At 42.0% G+C, this 23,059-nt stretch overlaps 2 protein-coding genes across 2 annotated transcripts; both read right to left on the bottom strand.

Annotated features, from left to right (window-relative positions):
• Window positions 1–2,357: 2,357 nt before the first annotated feature.
• LOC138210794 (tripartite motif-containing protein 16-like) lies at window positions 2,358–4,978 on the bottom strand. Its single transcript, XM_069170115.1, has one exon. It carries the CDS (start codon window positions 4,950–4,952, stop codon window positions 3,276–3,278), a length of 1,677 nt encoding a protein of 558 aa, XP_069026216.1. The 5' UTR covers window positions 4,953–4,978; the 3' UTR covers window positions 2,358–3,275.
• An 11,986-nt stretch (window positions 4,979–16,964) lies between these two features.
• LOC138210788 (tripartite motif-containing protein 16-like) lies at window positions 16,965–19,548 on the bottom strand. The gene is given in 2 exon segments (XM_069170109.1): window positions 16,965–19,407; window positions 19,409–19,548. Coding segments are annotated over 2 exon segments (1,665 nt in total). The 3' UTR covers window positions 16,965–17,882.
• Between the last annotated feature and the right edge of the window lie 3,511 nt (window positions 19,549–23,059).

Genomic DNA, 23,059 nt, shown 5'->3' with positions numbered 1-23,059 from the left:
AATAGCAACTTTACCCTGGGATATGTGGTCCCTCGCCTGCTGCACTATTGGGAGGCGGCGCGTGGGAGTGTGAGGGCCAGTACATCACTGCTTGCAGTTTTAATTAAATTTCTGTTTCTAAACAAATAACTGGGTCCATAGTTCCTCTACCTTTCTGAAATCCACTTTGATGAGTTGGTATCATTCTCCCTGGTTTCAAAATAAAATGTGAATCTGTCTGTAATCATTATTTCCATAATCTTATAATCTTAACTAACCTGCTGTCCTCTACTAATTCCTCTCCTGCTTCTAATCATCCCCCAAATCTGATCCAATAACTCTTCCAGATTTCACTCTTTGCTTTCAGAATGATTTTTTATGAACCCTCGTTTCTGCTTGTTCGTATTGTATTAAATTCTGGAAGTGATGTGATTTTTCTTCGTAACCTAAGAGAGCTTTGTTTCTTTCTGTCGCTGCTCTCCAACACTCATCTGTCCACCAGGGGGCAGCCTTTCTCTTCATCCTTCCTTCACCTTTAGCACTTGTTGGATTTGCAGCTTCCAGCACTGTAAATATTAATTTTCTATCAATCTCTTCAATATCTTCATTTAAATCTATTTGATCCATTTCTCTCTCATATATATATATATTAAAGACCCACTTACCCACTATATCTCCTGCTTCCTCCTTTGTAATGATACTTTACAGCATATTGGAAAATGGCCACCACCGACCAATGTTTCATCTTCTACATCCCACTCACACATCCCTGCTAGATTCCTCCATACTATAGTTAAATGTAGTGCAGACGTGTTCCCCGTGTGAACATCTAATCTCGTTTCAAATTCAACTCAGACAAGTGGTGGATGAAGTATTCAGAACATTTATTGAAGTAAAAGTACAAATACAGCAAAGAAAACAAAGATACTCCATTACAAGTCAAAGGCCTTAATTAAACAGCTTACTCAGGTAAAAGTACAGAAGCGTTAGCAGCAACATTTAGTGAAAGTATTAAAGTAAAAGTGCTGCTTTGTTCCCTCTGAATAATCTATATTACTATATATGAAGCAGTGAAAGAATTCAGCTCCTTTATTTCAGAAAAAGTTCTGATACCAGACTGAAAATACTAGAAGTCCTGCATTCAAAACCTTGTTGAAGTAAAAGTATCGTCAGCAAAAATACACTGAAAACACAAAAAGTAAAAGTACACACAAAGCAGAAAATGTTCCCTGTTGGTGTTTTCCTATTATATATATGATGTTTGTAGATTCATATTGCTGCTGGATTAAAGTGAATCTTACCGTCATGATGTTTTGTCCATGAATCTTTATCTGAGCATCAACTCCTCTCTTCCTGGTGAACAACACTGTTTTATGTGGCCTGGTTAAAAGGATGATATGTAGGTAGCATTCATTTCTGATCCATCATCAGCAAAAAGGGATCGTCCAACATCACCCTGAACTTGAGAGGAAACATCATTTATCTCTTTAATCCGATGACATGTTCTGACACATATTCCTATCATATTTAATTTCATCAACAATCCCTCCTTCCAAACCAAATCATGATGCCTTTTCCACATCAAAAAACACATCACTGACTCCTTATTCACTTGAGCTCTTTTTAAATTTCTGTTTCTAAACAAATAACTGGGTCGATAGTTCCTCTACCTTTCTGAAATCCACTTTGATGAGTTGGTATCATTCTCCCTGGTTTCAAAATAAAATGTGAATCTGTCTGTAATCATTATTTCCATAATCTTATAATCTTAACTAACCTGCCGTACTCTTCTAATTCCTCTCCTGCTTCTAATCATCCCCCAAATCTGATCCAATAACTCTTCCAGATTTCCCTCTTTGCTTTCAGAATGATTTTTTATGAACTCTCGTTTCTGCTTGTTCGTATTGTATTAAATTCTGGAAGTGATGTGATTTTTCTTCATAACCTAAGAGAGCTTTGTTTCTTTCTGTCGCTGCTCTCCAACACTCATCTGTCCACCAGGGGGCAGCCTTTCTCTTCATCCTTCCTTCACCTTTAACACTTGTTGGATTTGCAGCTTCCAGCACTGTAAATATTAATTTTCTATCAATCTCTTCAATATCTTCATTTAAATCTATTTGATCCATTTCTCTCTCATATATATATATATATTTTAAAGACCCACTTACCCACTATATCTCCTGCTTCCTCCTTTGTAATGATACTTTACAGCATATTGGAAAATGGCCACCACCGACCGATGTTTCATCTTCTACATCCCACTCACACATCCCTGCTAGATTCCTCCATACTATAGTTAAATGTAGTGCAGACGTGTTCCCCGTGTGAACATCTAATCTAGTTTCAAATTCAACTCAGAGAAATGGTGGATGAAGTATTCAGAACATTTATTGAAGTAAAAGTACAAATACAGCAAAGAAAACAAAGATACTCCATTACAAGTCAAAGTCCTTAATTAAACAGCTTCCTCAGGTAAAAGTACAGAAGCGTTGGCAGCAACATTTAGTGAAAGTATTAAAGTAAAAGTGCTGCTTTGTTCCCTCTGAATAATCTATATTACTATATATGAAGCAGTGAAAGAATTCAGCTCCTTTATTTCAGAAAAAGTTCTGATACCAGACTGAAAATACTAGAAGTCCTGCATTCAAAACCTTGTTGAAGTAAAAGTATCGTCAGCAAAAATACACTGAAAACACAAAAAGTAAAAGTACAAACGAAGCAGAAAATGTTCCCTGTTGGTGTTTTACTATTATATATATGATGTTTTTAGATTCATATTGTTGCTGGATTAAAGTGAATTTTACCGTCATAGTCACTGAAGGTTTTGCTCATTTCAACTACTTTATATATTGTTGATTTGTAAAGCGTCATATTGAACCAGATCATCACATATTTGGAGCGTTGCTGTCCTGTGAGAACCACGTATCTAAGAAATAAACACCTTTTCAGCTTTGTCAGCTTTTTTTAAATAGTTAATTTAGCAGGAGAATCATCTCAGTCCATAAAAGAACATTTAAATCTCTTTAAATTATCAGAAAATAATTCAAAATTCAACTTCACCAAATTTAGAGATACGTGGTTTTCACTACAGGAACGGTGTGAAAAGAGCTTAAAAACAATAATAAAACATATTAACATGAAGATAACAACTATCAAGAAGACGTCCAGGTGACGCCCATAATGGTTGATTGACAGCAGATCTTTGTTCAGAGCAGAAACGTTTCAATGATGGAGAGAAAATGAAATGGAAAATGAAAATGCAGGTTTAAACCCACTGAAATCTGAAAGACTTCAGTTTATTTCAGTTTACAAAACTCAGCAGAGTTTCCAACGGAGACAAACCCTAACCCGAACAAAAACCCAACATGGAGCGGCTGAGTGAACGTGGTCTGGACTCTGTGGAGGAGAGTCATGGTCTCAGAGACGCTGTAGAAGGACAGAGTACCTGCACTGTGATCCAGGTACACCCCCACTCTGGAGGATGGAGGACCTGAGACGGGAGTTTGAATGTTGTTGTACCAAAGACTGTTATTGTAACAATTTAATGACCAAGATTTGTTATTACCTCCAAATCCACTTTCCTCCCAGCTCCCTGTTCTGCTGATATTCTTGTATGCGACTGCTACCTGAACTCTTCCTCTCATCTCCACCTCAAAGTAACAACGTCCAGTCAGACTCTCTCTACTCAGGACCTGAAACCATCCAATGAATCTCTCTGGATGATCAGAATAAGACTGAGTCTGATTCATTGCTGTTACTTTTCTGTTCCCATCAGATAATAACAGGTAACTGAATGCTGTGTTTGGATCCAGTGTGATTTCTTGTGAATATCTTAAGAATCCAGCTCTGGTCTTTGGTCCTGGTTGTGACAGTAAAACGTCCACTTCATTCACTGACACTGAGATCTTCTTCCATTCTTCATCCAGAACTTGCTGTAGTTTATCTCTGACCTCTGACACAGCTGCTGTCACATCCTGAAAGTAGGTGAGAGGACGGATATGGATGCTGGATGAGTCTGTAGGCTCACTGAGTGCTGACACTGAGGGGTAGTTGTGCAGGAACTCGTTGTGATCCTCTGTGTGTGAGAGCTGCTCCAGCTCGGCGTCTTTCCTCTTCAGCTCAGCGATCTCCTGCTCCAGCTTCTCCTGAAGCTCTTTGACTCGACTCACTTGGGTTTCCTGCTGGGATCTGACCTCCTGCTTCACATCGCGGCTTCTTTCCTGGAGGAGACTCATCAGCTGGGTGAAGAGCTTCTCGCTGCCCTCCAGTGTTTTCTCAGCAGACTGATTGATGTCCTCCACCTCCTGCTGAAGCAGCTTCACATCTTTCTGTCTGTCCTGGATTTTCTGCTGGACGTTTCCTCGACTCCCCTCGAGCTCTCTCTGCCTCTCGGTCCTTTCTGCTGCAGCTGAGACGGTGTCGTGGTCTTTATGTTCATCCACAGAGCAGAGATAACAGATAATCTGACGATCGGTGCGGCAGAACATCTTCATCACCTCGTCGTGAAGAGAGCAGATGTTCTCCTGGAGCTTCTTGGAGGGGTTCACCAGCTTGTGTTTCTTGAATGTTGCGGCATCATAATGAGGCTGAAGGTGTTTCTCACAATAAGAAGCCAGACAGAATAAACAGGACTTGACAGCTTTCAGTTTTCTCCCAGTGCAGACATCACAGGCCACATCTTCAGGTCCAGCATAGCAGTGATCAGCAGGAGCAGCTTGGAGTCCAGTCTTCTTCAGCTCCTCCACTAAAGCTGCCAACATGGTGTTTTTGTCCAGGACAGGCCTCGGTGTGAACGCCTTCATGCACTGAGGACAGCTGTAGACTCCAGTCCTGTCCTGTCCATCCCAGTGGACTTTAATACACTCCATGCAGTAGCTGTCCCCACATGGAAGAGTCACAGGATCCTTCAGTAGATCCAGACAGATGGAACAAGAGAAGGTTTCTTGGTCCAGCTGAACTCCTTTCTGCTCCATTTCACCTCTCAGCAGCAGTGACTGTGTGAGTTTCACCTCTTCAAAGATAAAACTAGTTTCAGCTCTGATTCAAATATCATGTGACTCTGCAGCCAATGAGGACATCAGCTCTTAGACTCCACCCATGTTGGTTCCGCCCATCTTCCAGCTGCAGATCTGAAGGAGGGAACAAGGAAAGGTGGACAGATAAATAAATAAATGAAAACAAAAATCAACCTAAAATATAAAATATAGGTTTTACCAATTCAGTGAACTAAATTCTTTTCCTCAATCCTGTTTCTTTCAAGTATTGTAATAACACTTCCTTCCCCTTCAGGTTTATTTCATCTCTTTAGCTCCTCAACTTCCAGCTTCCTCTTTAAACTCGTCTCACTCTCGTGTGAATTTCTGTCAATAACAAATGATATGATCTACAGATTCTGGTATTTTGCAGCACTCACATAATCCCGTCGGGTGTTTTATTCATTAACTGCATTGTTTTGTTCAGCCTTGTGTGTCCGACCCTCAGTCTGGTTCATGTGTTTTCCTCCGGACGTCCTCCCTTTGCCAACTTCTCTCTGAATAGCATGAAGTCGTCTTCCCGTGTCTCCAAACTGTGCTGCCGCTCCTTCACCATGTTTCTTCTCTATTAATTTAGCTTCTGCTTCGCTGAATAAAATCTCTGTACTGTGCTGACACTCCAGAGCTTGTTTTGATAATTCCCTGACAGAGCAGTTTGGACCCACGTTCTTTATTTCTTTGGCTGTTAATTTATGGTTGATTTGATTTTTGTATTAAACATAGTTATTTCAACCCCTTCATTATTCCCTGTGTTTAGTTGGATTATCCAGTCGACTGGAGATACGTTTTATTTTCTATGATGTAATAAAGTTCACATCTTTGTCTCCGTCGGTCTCAAGTTCCAGTTTATTCTGTCTCCTGTGTTTTCTCACCTGGTCACATATACAATAACCCACACACCCATGTGCTTCCAATTACTGCTACCAGGTCTCCAAAAAATAAGATCGCAAAACATCGAATCAAAGATTTGTTTTTCTCTCTTTTGTATTTCATGAGATTAGAAGGAAAATTTGTTTTTACATTTTCTAATACATTTTTACACTTTGTTGATTTTACTCTAATAAAACGACAGCAAGACCGCCAAACAATCTGATCAAAGATTGTGGTACAGCCCTTCACTCAAGGCCTTGTGAGATAGAGGGAAGATAAATCACTCGCTGGGAAACAGGAGAGTTTAGATCGTGTCCACAGACGCTGGTTTGGGGAAGCGTTCTGCAAAGTGTGAAGTAAAGTCACTTCAACACCAACCTGTGACTAACGGTAAAAAGGACACTGGAAGGAAAGGATTAGCTTTACAACTACTGATAGTCCAAATGATAAAGAAGTTTTGGAAATGAAATCCCTTCCTCTAAATTATATCCCTCCAATCTTACCTGCAAACATTATGAAGAATTATGTTGCTCTTTATGACAAAAACTAAAATGCTGAAATGTTTTGACCAGCATTTTATATTATTTTTGTATATTTTGTGTTCCGGCCCGGTTCTTGGCCGCAGCAAAGACGGAGCACACCAGGGATTTAACAAAAAGAAACGCATTTCATAATCAAACTTAACCAAAAGACGCATACGGGGCGAGGCAGACAGGAGCTGATGACTGAACAGGCTGCAATCCAGGAAGCAACAACAAAAAAACAAGTTAAACAAGTTACACAGAGACTGAAACTACCACCTGGCGTGACTTCATTTGGCACAGAGTAGTTGAAGGACCAGATAATTTCAGCAGGAGAAGCTGATGAGTTCACTGAGTGCAGTTTTGTCACATGTGATCAGGAGCAGGTGAGGCGGAGCTGCGACTCAGGAGAGGACGGCTCGGACACGTTCCACAAATAATCAGTCAGACAAAGAAACCGAGAATCGCTGCTGAAGCCCGACTGTATTTAGGAAAGATGTTGGTCGTTAGTCGTTCTTACGTAAAGTGATTTTCCTTTTTGGAGGCTTTATCATCTTCAAAAACTCATGAAAGTGGATAAACATTTGTCTCCCAGCGAAAAATGTCATATTCCAGTGGAGTCGCAAGTGGGCGTGGCCAAACGGCTCGAGAGCTCCCCCTACAGAGATGCCCCGGCGGCCACATTTACCTAAATTCACCAAATCCGGTGGACATGTGTATCACAGGGAGAAGCAGAAAAAAGTTACATTGCAACTTTATGTCAACTCGACAGGAAGTCCACCATTTTGAATTTAGTCGCCATTTTGGGTGATTCTAACACGTTGTACTTTGTCGAACTCCTCCGAGGGATTTTGTCGCCCCGACTTGAATTTAGGTTCTCTGGATAGAAAACATGTTTGGGATTAAAAGTTATCAAAATAATTCGTTTTCATCGATGTGTGTGCCCGTAGCATGGCGGCCATTTTGAGCGTCTCGCCATGAAACTTGGAGTTGCTTTAAATCTTATGTACATGGACCGACCTTCTCCAAACATCACAGGTATGATAACAGCCCCGCCCTGAAGACCCCAGTGGGGTAATATTCGCTCATAGTCATAGCGCCCCCTGTTGGCCACTGGAAATAACACTTTTCATACTTTCACATTCCACGTCCAGCTGGTTGATCACATGAACCTAAAGTCAGGTCACAATAACCTAAACTCAGGTCACAATAACCTAAACATGTCGTTGATGATATATTGAGACATTCGTTCGACTTTGTCAATGGGCGTCGCCGTGACGATGCGGCAAAGTTGGATGTCTCGCCGTGACACAGGAAGTTGATGTTTAAGGTCAAGGGATGCTTGAAACCTCATGAAACGTGTGACATACATCCAGCATGGTGAGATGATACATGTGATGTGTTTTGCAAGTGGGCGTGGCCAAACGGCTCGCTCACCATGACACAGGAAGTTGATGTTTAAGTAATGAATAAAACATTTTGTGATTTAAAAATAGATCGAATGGAACGTGTTTAAAGGAATGCGCCTTATCTTATCTGATGAATCGGACGACTTACCACAGACTCCGTCTACGACTGAAAAACACAAACTACTGCTGAAAACCGGAGTATCCAAACATTTATAAAAACAAAAATAAAAAAAACAGTCACAGAGAGAAACAAATACTTGGAGATGAAAGTAAAAACATCAGAAGTGTCAGTCAGAATATTTAAAATAAAACTCACGGTGTTGCCGGGCGGCCGGAGATGCTGCAGCTGGTGGTGATGATGATGATGATGATGATGATGAGGAGGAGGTGCTGCTGCGACACACACTGATCACACACTGACACGATGCTGTTAAAAGGGAAATGTGTGTGTGTGAAACGAGCCTTCCTCTTTCACCTCCTCTTTCACCTCCTTCTCTCAGCTTCCCTCAAAGACACCACCTGAACTTCATCTCTGTGATGCGTTCACGTTCATGAGGTAAAACAGGAGGCGGGCCTGTCGGGAAGGAACGTGGTCTGACAGGCCAGTCTGGTTTTCAGGGTGTGAAGCCCTGTTGTTTTTCAAGGAATTATTTTTCTCTTTCCTTATTATTCTTATGTAAAGTGATTTTCCTTTTTGGAAGCTTTATCATATTCAAAAACTCATGAAAGTGGATAAACATATGTCTCCCGGTGAAAAATGTCTTATTCCAAGTGGAGTCGCGAGTGGGCGTGGCCAAATGGCTCGAGAGCGCCCCCTAAAGAGATGCCCCGGCGGCCACATCTACCTAAATTCACCAAATCCAGTGGACAAGTGTATCACACCTGGACGCACAAAAAAGTTACATTGCACCGTTACGTTAACTCGACAGGAAGTCCACCATTTTGAATTTAGTCGCCATTTTGGGCAATTCTGAGGTGTTGTACTTTGTCGAACTCCTCAGAGGGATTTTGTCGCCCCGACTTGAATTTAGGTTCACTGAATAGAAAACATGTTTGGGATTAAAAGTTATCAAAATAATTCGTTTTCGTCGATGTGTGAGCCCGTGAGAGGCGGCCATTTTGATGGACATGGCACACTGGCTCCTTCGCCGTGACAAAAGAAGTTAATTTTAAGGTCAAAGGATGTTTGAAACCTCACGAAACTTGGAGCAAACATCCTGCGTGGTGAGACGATACACGTGATATGTGTTTCGCGAGCGGGCGTGGCCAAACGGTTCGCCAGCGCCCCCTGCTGGAGACAGGAAACGAGACAAAAATAGCAACTTTTAGCGGGTATACAGGTCTCTCGCGCGCTGTCATCGGGGGGATGGCGCGCAGGAGTGTGAGGGCCCGTACATCACTGTTTGCAGTTTTAATTAAATTTCTGTTTCCAAATAAATAACTTGGTCCATAGTTCCTCTACCTTTCTGAAATCAATTTGATGAGTTGGTATCATTCTCCCTGGTTTCAAAATAAAATGTGAATCTGTCTGTAATCATTATTTCCATAATCTTATAATCTTAACTAACCTGCCGTACTCTACTAATTCCTCTCCTGCTTCTAATCATCCCCCAAATCTGATCCAATAACTCTTCCAGATTTCCCTCTTTGCTTTCAGAATGATTTTTTTATGAACCCTCGTTTCGGCTTGTTCGTATTGTATTAAATTCTGGAAGTGATGTGATTTTTCTTCATAACCTAAGAGAGCTTTGTTTCTTTCTGTCGCTGCTCTCCAACACTCATCTGTCCACCAGGGGGCAGCCTTTCTCTTCATCCTTCCTTCACCTTTAACACTTGTTGGATTTGCAGCTTCCAGCACTGTAAATATTAATTTTCTATTAATCTGTTCAATATCTTCATTTCAATCTATTTGATCCATTTCTCGCTCATATATATATATATATATTAAAGACCCACTTACCCACTATATCTCCTGCTTCCTCCTTTGTAAAGATACTTTCCAACATATTGGAAAATGGCCACCACCCACCGATGTTTCATTTTCTACATCCCACTCACACATCCCTGCTAGATTCCTCCATACTATAGTTAAATGTAGTGCAGACGTGTTCCCCGTGTGAACATCTAATCTAGTTTCAAATTCAACTCAGACAAATGGTGGATGAAGTATTCAGAACATTTATTGAAGTAAAATTACAAATACAGCAAAGAAAACAAAGATACTCCATTACAAGTCAAAGTCCTTAATTAAACAGCTTCCTCAGGTAAAAGTACAGAAGCGTTAGCAGCAACATTTAGTGAAAGTATTAAAGTAAAAGTGCTGCTTTGTTCCTTCTGAATAATCTATATTACTATATATGAAGCAGTGAAAGAATTCAGCTCCTTTATTTCAGAAAAGGTTGTGATACCAGACTGAAAATACTAGAAGTCCTGCATTCAAAACCTTGTTGAAGTAAAAGTATCGTCAGCAAAAATACACTGAAAACACAAAAAGTAAAAGTACACACGAAGCAGAAAATGTTCCCTGTTGGTGTTTTACTATTATATATGTGATGTTTGTAGATTCATATTGCTGCTGGATTAATGTGAATTTTACCGTCATAGTCACTGAAGGTTTTGCTCATTTCAACTACTTTATATATTGTTGATTTGTAAAGCGTCATGTTGAACCAGATCATCACATATTTGGATCGTTGCTGTCCTGTGAGAACCACGTATCTAAGAAATAAACACCTTTTCAGCTTTGTTAGGTTTTTAAAATAGTTAATTTAGCAGGAGAATCATCTCAGTCCATAAAAGAACATTTAAATCTCTTTAAATTATCAGAAAATAATCTAATTCAACTTCACCAAATTTAGAGATACGTGGTTTTCACTACAGGAACGGTGTGAAAAGAGCTTAAAAACAAGAATAAAACATAATAACATGAAGATAACAACTATCAAGAAGACATCCAGGTGACGCCCATAATGGTTGATTGACAGCAGATCTTTGTTCAGAGCAGAAACGCCTCAATGATGGAGAGAAAATGAAATGGAAAATGAAAATGCAGGTTTAAACCCACTGAAACCTGAAAGACTTCAGTTTATTTTAGTTTACAAAATTCAGCAGTGCTTCCAACGATGAATAACCCTAACCCAACGTGGAGCGGCTGAGTGAACGTGGTCTGGACTCTGTGGAGGAGAGTCATGGTCTCAGAGACGCTGTAGAAGGACAGAGTACCTGCACTGTGATCCAGGTACACCCCCACTCTGGAGGATGGAGGACCTGAGACGGGAGTTTTGATGTTGTTGTACCAAAGACTGTTATTGGAACAATCTAATGACCAAGATTTGTTATTACCTCCAAATCCACTTTCCTTCCCGCTCTTTCTGTTGATATTCTTGTATGCGACTGCTACTTCAACTCTTCCTCTTCCTCTCCTCTCCACCTCAAAGTAACAACGTCCAGTCAGACTCTCTCTACTCAGGACCTGATAACATCTACTGAATCTGTCTGGATGATCAGAATAAGACTGATTCTGATCCATTACTGTTACTTTTCTGTTCCCATCAGATAATAACATCTGTCTGTGTGCTGTGTTTGGATCCAGTGTGATTTCTTGTGAATATCTTAAGAATCCAGCTCTGGTCTTTGGCTCTGGTTGTGACAGTAAAACGTTCACTTCATTCACTGACACTGAGATCTTCTTCCATTCTTCATCCAGAACTTGCTGTAGTTTATCTCTGACCTCTGACACAGCTGCTGTCACATCCTGAAAGTAGGTGAGAGGACGGATATGGATGCTGGATGAGTCTGTAGGCTCACTGAGTGCTGACACTGAGGGGTAGTTGTGCAGGAACTCGTTGTGATCCTCTGTGTGTGAGAGCTGCTCCAGTTCGGCGTCTTTCCTCGTCAGCTCAGCGATCTCCTGCTCCAGCTTCTCCTGAAGCTCTTTGACTGGACTCACTTGGGTTTCCTGCTGGGATCTGACCTCCTGCTTCACATCGCGGCTTCTTTCCTGGAGGAGACTCATCAGCTGGGTGAAGAGCTTCTCGCTGCCCTCCAGTGTTTTCTCAGCAGACTGATTGATGTCCTCCACCTCCTGCTGAAGCAGCTTCACATCTTTCTGTCTGTCCTGGATTTTCTGCTGGACATTTCCTCGACTCCCCTCGAGCCCTCTCTGCCTCTAGGTCCTTTCTGCTGCAGCTGAGACGGTGTCGTGGTCTTTGTGTTCTTCCACAGAGCAGAGATAACAGATGATCTGATGATCGGTGCGGCAGAACATCTTCATCACCTCGTCGTGAAGAGAGCAGATGTTCTCCTGGAGCTTCTTGGAGGGGTTCACCAGCTTGTGTTTCTTTAATGGAGCGACATCATAATGAGGCTGAAGGTGTTTCTCACAATAAGAAGCCAGACAGAATAAACAGGACTTGACAGCTTTCAGTTTTCTCCCAGTGCAGAAATCACAGGCCACTTCTTCAGGTCCAGCATAGCAGTGATCAGCAGGAGCAGCTTGGAGTCCAGTCTTCTTCAGCTCCTCCACTAAAGCTGCCAACATGGTGTTTTTGTCCAGGACAGGCCTCGGTATGAACCTCTTCATGCACAGAGGACAGCTGTAGACTCCTGTCCGGTCCTGTCCATCCCAGTGGACTTTAATACACTCCATGCAGTAGTTGTGTCCACATGGAAGAGCCACTGGATCCTTCAGTAGATCCAGACAGATGCAACAAGAGATGGTTTCTCGGTCCAACTGAACTCCTTTCTGCTCCATTTCACCTCTCAGCAGCAGTGACTGTGTGAGTTTCACTTCCTCAAAGATAAAACTGGTTTCAGCTCTGATTTAAATATCATGTGACTCTGCAGCCAATGAGGACATCAGCTCTTAGACTCCACCCATGTTGGCTCCGCCCATCTTCCAGCTGCAGATCTGATGGAGGGAACAAGGAAACGTGACAGACTGCAGCTGCTGAGTTTGAGAGCAGTTTTTTTTATTCCTCCTCAAACTCGTCGTTTCGGCTGTGATTCATGACTAAGTTGAAGTTTCCCCCACAAACTGAGACGCCCTCTGTTTCTGCTGCTGTAACATGAAACAAAGATTTGAGGATCTTTGTTTTACCTCTGATAAGTTCACTTATTAGTCTCCAGGGGCAACGAGCGCTGTCAGTGGGCAGAGTGCTCCCTCTGGTGGCCATTCTGGAAACAAGCAGCACCATTTAGTCTAATTCAACTCAGACAAATGGTGGATGAAGTATTCAGAAACATTACAACAGTATTTAGAACAGACGACAGAGTTGTTGAAGTGTTCAACCACCTCATTTAAAGAGCACTCATGATTATATGGTTCAAGGAGTGTCTTTTGAACCACAATTTGCCCTTTAGTCGTTGCCATGGTTACAATCACATCATAAAGTATACAGCAATGGTCAGAGAAAGATAATTCACGTCCTGAAACCTGATCCACGTGTAACCCTCTTGTTATCACCAAGTCCAGGGTGTTACCCTGCTGGTGGGCGGCTTGCTTTACATGTTGGGTCACTTCAAAGCTGTCCAGTAAATCCATCAGCTCTGGAGCTTTGTGGTCGTTCTTGTTATTTACATGAATATTAAAGTCTCCGTTCAGAATGAACCTGTCATATCTGGTGATACCTGGTGAGATCGACTCTGAGAGTTCCTGCAGAAATAGTGCCGAGTACGTCGGTGGCCGGTAAACTGTGATGATCAGTACTGTTGATTTACCTTTCAGCTGCAGAGCAACATATTCTAATGATGTAAAATCAGCGAGGTCGATGTCATTACACCCAAACTGTGGTGAAGATCACTGCGATCCCTCCTCCTCTCTTGTTCTGTGTAACTGACTGATAACATTTATAGTGAGGAGGACAAGCCTCTATCAGAGTTGCTTCACCAGTCGTGTTGTTAAGCCACGTTTCAACCAGGAACAGAAAGTACAAAGTCTTATCGATGATGAGATCATTAACCAGAAAAGATTTATCGGTCAAAGATCCGACGATAAAAAAAAGGCAATTTCAGCTGCAGGGACTCTCAGACTGGAGAGGAGGCTGGTTGTGGATGAACTTTGACAATTTTGAGATCGCCGTCTAGTAAGATAGTAATTTAGGTTGTAGGTCGGCGCCGAGAAGTCTGGATCCAGTGAAGTTCAGATGAACTCCATCAGGTTGAAACGCTCCTCACGGTTCCACAAAGGGTTAAAACTGTCAATCAAACGTATCCCATGTTTGAGGCGTGTTGACGTCAGCCATGTTTTCAGGATCAGGAGTTCACTGAACGATTCACTTCCTTTCTTGCGCGTCGGAATCGGTCCGGAAATAAACGCGTCTTGTGATCGATGGTCACTCAGGGTTTTCAGCAGCAGTGTGAAATCTTTTTCCAGAGTCTCAGAGCCCGTTCTCTTTTGCAGGATGTCAGAAGGACCCGTGTGGATCAGAACCCTCAGACTTCTTGGACGAGTCCAGAGGATAACTGGGAGGAGCTCCGTTAACTCCTTCACACTGGTGGTATCCAAACACAGATTTTCAGCCATTTTAACGTGCTTGGTGATGGCGTCCTCCATCAAAATACCGCCTGGTGTCTGAGGGACCTGAACTGTGTCTCTTCTGGCTCTTGATCTAGCAGTGGTTTTGAGGCTGTTTCTCGTGCTTCCATCAGCCTTGTTTCTGGTGATGTAATGACCAGTTTCCACAGACTTAGTGTCATCACACACTTCATGAGTCAGCAGCTCATACCTGTTGTGCAGGGAGAGTTCCAGCGGTGGAGTGAGCGTTGGAGCTGTGTTCCTCGTGTGTTTGTTTCTGTGGTGGATAACATCAAACTGAGCCCTGGATGGAGGTGATGTTTTGGGCCTCGCTCCAGTGCGATGTGTATTTAAAAACTCTCAGATCATATTTGCTCCGGACTTGCCTGAATACTGAGATCATTTCTGACGTCCTCCCGTGTTAGTCCGCTGATATCTAAGTGGTGGACTGCTGCTTTAACAATGATCTGAATCCTCTCTGGTTTGGATTCGACCTCCATCGTAGCATTTACTACCCCCTGCTGTGAAAGTGACCAGCTTTGTTTGTGTTTTGTAAGTCGACCGTTGTTTCCCCCTCGTTTTGTCTGATGGAGGACTGCTGTGGCTCGTTTTGACGGCTTTACTTCTTCCATCGGCTCCTCCACTCTGGCTGAACCTCTTCACTGCCTCTGCAGAGGTGGTTTTATTCTGCACCTTCACCTGCTGTATTTCCCTCTCCCCTTTCTCAATCATTACTCCACTTACTTTCTTTTTGGATACGGTTTCTATTCACTAGTGATGGTGAGATGAAGCCTCATGAGGCATCGAACCACTTCAGCCAATTGGTTCTAGAAAGGGTTCATTTCTCGAAGCTTCACGTGAACACGAAACCACCTGCTGGCCAAGTGTATAATCACAGGCAGCTGTATCTGAACCACATCATGTGATGCATTGAATTTTTGTGTCTGTTATGGCTGTTGGGAATGACTATGAATTACAAAAATGTATGACCAAATAATTTCTGTACATAAATGATCACATATGTGCATAATAAAATATTTTTTGAATGTATTCTGTGTGTAAATTTTCCCAAAATGGTCGTATCATATGATATGGCAGGTTGTGTAATCATGTTTTTCTGTCACTTTAGGAAAATGTCATGAGCTTAAGCAGGCAGAGGACAGTGGAAGTGTTTGTGGAACTAGGAAGAGGGGACTGAATATGCTTGTGTAACTTGGACAATGATGTACAGGACAGGGGACATTTTATTCATTTTTATTCAGAAATAACAGTTTCTCAACAGTTTTTGGTTTTGTGGATGTCCACATGTCAGAAGTAAGGCTAACAGCAGCCACCTTTTCCACTTTAGCCTTCTCCTTCTCCTTAGCTGACTCATACTTGGCCTCCACCATGGCCTTCAGAGCCTCAAGGAAAAAATACATAGTGCTGAACTGTGAGACACAATAAAGTACTCATTTGTTTCATGCATGCACCCATACATACCTGCCTTGTAGGGAGGACATAATTAGGATCCAGTTTGGACACAAATGCCCTGAATCCAACATCATCCACAATACTGAAGGGCTGTGTGTCCTTCACTATCATGGAGACGAGGGCTTCATCCAGCTCTTGTTTTCTGGTGGCTGGTTAAAAGAGAATAAATACAGTGTCTGTTACCTGTCTTTATTTGCACAATAAACAAAAGTGAACAGGGAAAAATTGTGATGGTGCATTTGTAATATTGTAATGACTTACCTTGGCTGGGTGAAGCTCCAGTTTCCTCCTTATTCTCATGCAAGGCACGGTAACGCCTCAGCATGGATGAGGTGTTGTTATTGTACCCCAACTCCTTGGAGCACAATAAACACCTCACCTTTGAATAAAATAAGAAACTGTGAAAAATACAGTTCTTGATAAGCAAACCTAATGTGTCGGAAATAGAGTTAGATTTAGCTTATTAGGAGTTATCAAATCAAAGTGTTCCCACAGGGGAAATCCTCCTCTTCCCAGCTGGCTCCATCTTATCACCTCCTTCTCTCCTCACTCTCCGAAATCTCCAAACTATCTCTCTCTCTCTCTAACTTCTCCAAACTATCCAAACTCTCAACTGACCTCAACTCTCCACCAACAACCCACATTTTGAATGGAGCCTGAAGAGTTTATATTGCTGTCAAACCTCCAGGCAAAATCTGAACCACTTCCTGAAACAGTCACGTGGTACAGCAGGGCAGCGAGGCTTCGGACGTCATCATTTGTGGCTCCTCCCCTAAATGAAGCAAGCCTCGACACGCGCTTCGAAGCGTCGGCACACCTCGTGACGTCACTACTATTCACTACTTTAAAACGACATGTTTCTTTAATCCCGTCCGCTCGCTCTCTTTGTTCTGCATTTCTACACACAATCAACAGGTTTCCATCTTTCCAAACTTTAGCCTCGAGAATATCCTCAATCTGGGAAGTTTTCACCATCCAACTATAGAAAATTCACCCCGCTCCTCTCTTCCTGGGAACGAAGACTGAACGCGAGGCATTCTGGGATATGTAGTCTTCAGAGGCAACGAGCGCTGTCAGTGGGCAGAGTGCTCCCTCTGGTGGCCATTCTGGAAACAAGCAGCATCATGTTGTCTAATTAAACTCAGACAAATGGTGGATGAAGTATTCAGAACATTTATTGAAGTAAAAGTACAAATACAGCAAAGAAAACAAAGATACTCCATTACAAGTCAAAGTCCTTAATTAAACAGCTTCCTCAGGTAAAAGTACAGAAGCGTTAGCAGCAACATTTAGTGAAAGTATTAAAGTAAAAGTGCTGCTTTGTTCCCTCTGAATAATCTATATTACTATATATGAAGCAGTGAAAGAATTCAGCTCCTTTATTTCAGAAAAAGTTCTGATACCAGACTGAAAATACTAGAAGTCCTGCATTCTAAACCTTGTTGAAGTAAAAGTATCGTCAGCAAAAATACACTGAAAACACAAAAAGTAAAAGTACACACGAAGCAGAAAATGTTCCCTGTTAGTGTTTTCCTATTATATATATGATGTTTTTAGATTCATATTGCTGCTGGATTAAAGTGAATTTTACCATCATAGTCACTGAAGGTTTTGCTCATTTCAACTACTTTATATATTGTTGATTTGTAAAGCGTCATATTGAACCAGATCATCACATATTTGGAGCGTTGCTGTCCTGTGAGAACCACGTATCTAAGAAATAAACACCTTTTCAGCTTTGTCAGGTTTTATAAAATAGTTAATTTAGCAGGAGAATCATCTCAGTCCATAAAAGAACATTTAAATCTCTTTAAATTATCAGAAAATAATTCAAAATTCAACTTCACCAAATTTAGAGATACGTGGTTTTCACTACAGGAACGGTGTGAAAAGAGCTTAAAAACAAGAATAAAACATATTAACATGAAGATAACAACTATCAAGAAGACGTCCAGGTGACGCCCATAATGCTTGATTGACAGCAGATCTTTGTTCAGAGCAGAAACGCCTCAATGATGGAGAGAAAATGAAATGGAAAATGAAAATGCAGGTTTAAACCCACTGAAACCTGAAAGACTTCAGTTTATTTCAGTTTACAAAACTCAGCAGAGTTTCCAACGAACGCAGACCAAAACCCAACGTGGAGCGGCTGAGTGAACGTGGTCTGGACTCTGTGGAGGAGAGTCATGGTCTCAGAGACGCTGTAGAAGGACAGAGTACCTGCACTGTGATCCAGGTACACCCCCACTCTGGAGGATGGAGGACCTGAGACGGGAGTTTGAATGTTGTTGTACCAAAGACTGTTATTGGAACAATCTAATGACCAAGATTTGTCATTATGTCCAAATCCACTTTCCATCCAGCTCCCTGTTCTGTTGATATTCTTGTATGCGACTGCTACATGAACTCCTCCTCTTCCTCTCCTCTTCACCTCAAAGTAACAATGTCCAGTCAGACTCTCTCTACTCAGGACCTGACAACATCTACTGAATCTGTCTGGATGATCAGAATAAGACTGATTCTGATTCATGAAAGTTACTTTTCTGTTCCCATCAGATAATAACATCTGTCTGTATGCTGTGTTTGGATCCAGTGTGATTTCTTGTGAATATCTTAAGAATCCAGCTCTGGTCTTTGGTCCTGGTTGTGACAGTAAAACGTCCACTTCATTCACTGACACTGAGATCTTCTTCCATTCTTCATCCAGAACTTGCTGTAGTTTATCTCTGACCTCTGACACAGCTGCTGTCACATCCTGAAAGTAGGTGAGAGGACGGATATGGATGCTGGATGAGTCTGTAGGCTCACTGAGTGCTGACACTGAGGGGTAGTTGTGCAGGAACTCGTTGTGATCCTCTGTGTGTGAGAGCTGCTCCAGCTTGGCGTCTTTCCTCTTCAGCTCAGCGATCTCCTGCTCCAGCTTCTCCTGAAGCTCTTTGACTCGACTCACTTGGGTTTCCTGCTGGGATCTGACCTCCTGCTTCACATCGCGGCTTCTTTCCTGGAGGAGACTCATCAGCTGGGTGAAGAGCTTCTCGCTGCCCTCCAGTGTTTTCTCAGCAGACTGATTGATGTCCTCCACCTCCTGCTGAAGCAGCTTCACATCTTTCTGTCTGTCCTGGATTTTCTGCTGGACGTTTCCTCGACTCCCCTCGAGCTCTCTCTGCCTCTCGGTCCTTTCTGCTGCAGCTGAGACGGTGTCGTGGTCTTTATGTTCATCCACAGAGCAGAGATAACAGATAATCTGACGATCGGTGCGGCAGAACATCTTCATCACCTCGTCATGAAGAGAGCAGATGTTCTCCTGGAGCTTCTTGGAGGGGTTCACCAGCTTGTGTTTCTTGAATGTTGAGGCATCATAATGAGGCTGAAGGTGTTTCTCACAATAAGAAGCCAGACAGACTAAACAGGACTTGACAGCTTTCAGTTTTCTCCCAGTGCAGACATCACAGGCCACATCTTCAGGTCCAGCATAGCAGTGATCAGCAGGAGCAGCTTGGAGTCCAGTCTTCTTCAGCTCCTCCACTAAAGCTGCCAACATGGTGTTTTTCACCAGGACAGGCCTTGGTATGAACCTCTTCCTGCACAGAGGACAGCTGTAGACTCCCGTCCCGTCCATCCCAGTGGACTTTAATACACTCCATGCAGTAGTTGTGTCCACATGGAAGAGCCACCGGATCCTTCAGTAGATCCAGACAGATGGAACAAGAGAAGGTTTCTAGGTCCAACTGAACTCCTTTCTGCTCCATTTCACCTCTCAGCAGCAGTGACTGTGTGAGTTTCACTTACTGAAAGATCAAAATAGTTTCAGCTGATTTAAATATCATGTGACTCTGCAGCCAATGAGGACATCAGCTCTTAGACTCCACCCATGTTGGCTCCGCCCATCTCCCAGCTGCAGATCTGATGGAGGGAACAAGGAAACGTGACAGACTGCAGCTGCTGAGTTTGAGAGCAGTTTTTTTTATTCCTCCTCAAACTCGTCGTCTCGGCTGTGATTCATGACTAAGTTGAAGTTTCCCCCACAAACTGAGACGCCCTCTGTTTCTGCTGCTGTAACATGAAACAAAGATTTGAGGATCTTTGTTTTACCTCTGATAAGTTCACTTATTAGTCTCCAGGGGCAACGAGCGCTGTCAGTGGGCAGAGTGCTCCCTCTGGTGGTCATTCTGGAAACAAGCAGCACCATTTAGTCTAATTCAACTCAGACAAGTGGTGGATGAAGTATTCAGAACATTTATTGAAGTAAAAGTACAAATACAGCAAAGAAAACAAAGATACTCCATTACAAGTCAAAGTCCTTAATTAAACAGCTTACTCAGGTAAAAGTACAGAAGCTTTAGCAGCAACATTTAGTGAAAGTATTAAAGTAAAAGTGCTGCTTTGTTCCCTCTGAATAATCTATATTACTATATATGAAGCAGTGAAAGAATTCAGCTCCTTTATTTCAGAAAAAGTTCTGATACCAGACTGAAAATACTAGAAGCCCTGCATTCAAAACCTTGTTGAAGTAAAAGTATCGTCAGCAAAAATACACTGAAAACACAAAAAGTAAAAGTACACACGAACCAGAAAATGTTCCCTGTTGGTGTTTTACTATTATATAGTAAAACATATATAGTAAACTAGTTTCAGCTCTGATTTAAACATCATGTGACTCTGCAGCCAATGAGGACATCAGCTCTTAGACTCCACCCATGTTGGTTCCGCCCATCTTCCAGCTGCAGATCTGAAGGAGGGAACAAGGAAATGTGGACAGATAAATAAATAAATAAATATCAAAATCAACCTAAAATATAAAATATAGGTTTTACCAATTCAGTGAACTAAATTCATTTCCTCAATCCTGTTTCTTTCAAGTATTGTAATAACACTTCCTTCCACTTCAGGTTTATTGCATCTCTTTAGCTCCTCAACTTCCAGCTTCTTCTTTAAACTCGTCTCGCTCTCGTGTGAATTTCTGTCAATAACAAATGATATGATCTACAGATTCTGGTATTTTGCAGCACTCACATAATCCCGTCGGGTGTTTTATTCATTAACTGCATTGTTTTGTTCAGCCTTGTGTGTCCGACCCTCAGTCTGGTTAATGTGTTTTCCTCCGGACGTCCTCCCTTTGCCAACTTCTCTCTGAATAGCATGAAGTCGTCTTCCTGTGTCTCCAAACTGTGCTGCCGCTCCTTCACGATGTTTCTTCTCTATTAATTTAGCTTCTGCTTCGCTGAATAAAATCTCTGTACTGTGCTGACACTCCAGAGCTTGTTTTGATAATTCCCTGACAGAGCAGTTTGGACCCACGTTCTTTATTTCTTTGGCTGTTAATTTATGGTTGATTTGATTTTTGTATTAAACATAGTTATTTCAACCCCTTCATTATTCCCTGTGTTTAGTTGGATTATCCAGTCGACTGGAGATACGTTTTATTTTCTATAATGTAATAAAGTTCACATCTTTGTCTCCGTCGGTCTCAAGTTCCAGTTTATTCTGTCTCCTGTGTTTTCTCACCTGGTCACATATACAATAACCCACACACCCATGTGCTTCCAATTACTGCTACCAGGTCTCCAAAAAATAAGATCGCAAAACATCTAATCTAATATTTGTTTTTCTCTCTTTTGTATTTCATGAGATTAGAAGGAACGTTTTTTTTTTGTCATTTTTACATTTTCTCATACATTTTTACACTTTGTTGTTTTACTCCAATAAAACGACAGCAAGACCGCCAAACAATCTAATCAAAGATTGTGGTCCAGCCCTTCACTCAAGGCGTTGTGAGATAGAGGGAAGATAAATCACTCGCTGGGAAACAGGAGAGTTTAGATCGTGTCCACAGAAGCTGGTTTGGGGAAGCGTTCTGCAAAGTGTGATGTAAAGTCACTTCAACACCAACCTGTGACTAACGGTAAAAAGGACACTGGAAGGAAAGGATTAGCTTTACAACTACTGATAGTCCAAATGACAAAGAAGTTTTGGAAATGAAATTCCTTCCTCTCAATTATATCCCTCCAATCTTACCTACAATCATTATGAAGAATTCTGTTGCTCTTTATGACAAAAACTAAAATGCTGAAATGTTTTGACCAGCATTTTATATTATTTTTGTATATTTTGTGCTCCGGCCTGGTTCTTGGCCGCAGCAAAGACGGAGCACACCAGGGATTTAACAAAAAGAAACGCATTTTATAATCAAACTTAACCAAAAGACGCATACGGGGCGAGGCAGACAGGAGCTGATGACTGAACAGGCTGCAATCCAGGAAGCAACAACAAAAAAACAAGTTAAACAAGTTACACAGAGACTGAAACTACCACCTGGCGTGACTTCATTTGGCACAGAGTAGTTGAAGGACCAGATAATTTCAGCAGGAGAAGCTGATGAGTTCACTGAGTGCAGTTTTGTCACTTGTGATCAGGAGCAGGTGAGGCGGAGCTGCGACTCAGGAGAGGACGGCTCGGACACGTTCCACAAATAATCAGTCAGACAAAGAAACACGGGAAACGTGAGGAATCTGAGAGAGATGATGATGGGAAATAATGAGCTCATCATACTTGTCAAATGTTTGTCTGTCTGTTGCATAACATGTTCCTGTTGTCTCAGGAAAGATGAACCCATTTATCTGCACAACATGGTTCTCTAGTCTCAGTTACAACGTCTCTGTACCTTTATCTGGTGACCTACGACCTCACTCAGTACTATCTACAAAATCAGATCTACAGAGGAAGTGGGGATGACTGTCAACTGTTTGTCACGCTGTATAAAAGCTGAACTACGGAGGAGAGACTTCGAGCAATGCTGGACACCTTTCTTTGAGTGAACATGTATTTGCTCCTTCTTGCAAGAATAAATGTCCGATGTGTTTGATTTTGAATTCAGCCTCGGAGTCATTTTTCTAACATAATTGGTCCTTCGAGCCGGATCCCAACATCCCCTCCTCTCTCCGGACACAGCCTGAAACCGTTCACGGGGGAGTCTGGGACTCCTGAGGAAAGACCTCCGCCCTGTTTCTTTATCGAAACAGTTTGGACATTGGTGAGGCCAGGACGAACTGGAGAGAGGAGGGGTGACGGGATCCTAGAACAAGACTGATTCACCATCAAACGTCAGACACCCGTGTAAGACATTTTTTTTTTTGTTGTTGTTGTATTACTAAAGAGTCAGGTCAGGGACCTACTAAAAAGTCTGAGTAGACAAAGTAAACTAAAGAGTCTGAGTAGACTAGGTAAACTAAAGAGTATGAATAGACTAGGTAAACTAAAGGG

This window comes from Embiotoca jacksoni, unplaced genomic scaffold (assembly GCF_022577435.1).
Source record: "Embiotoca jacksoni isolate LCO1_2020_lvr unplaced genomic scaffold, fEmbJac1.0.p SCAF_48, whole genome shotgun sequence".
Lineage (NCBI taxonomy): Eukaryota > Metazoa > Chordata > Actinopteri > Embiotocidae > Embiotoca > Embiotoca jacksoni.
Note: the sequence above shows the minus strand (reverse complement) of the source record. Positions and strands in the feature narration are given on the sequence as shown.

What these genes read in the sequence shown, in the direction of transcription:
- LOC138210794 (XM_069170115.1), bottom strand. Translation starts at nt 4,952, where the DNA reads ATGGAGCAGAAAGGAGTTCAGCTGGACCAAGAAACCTTCTCTTGTTCC.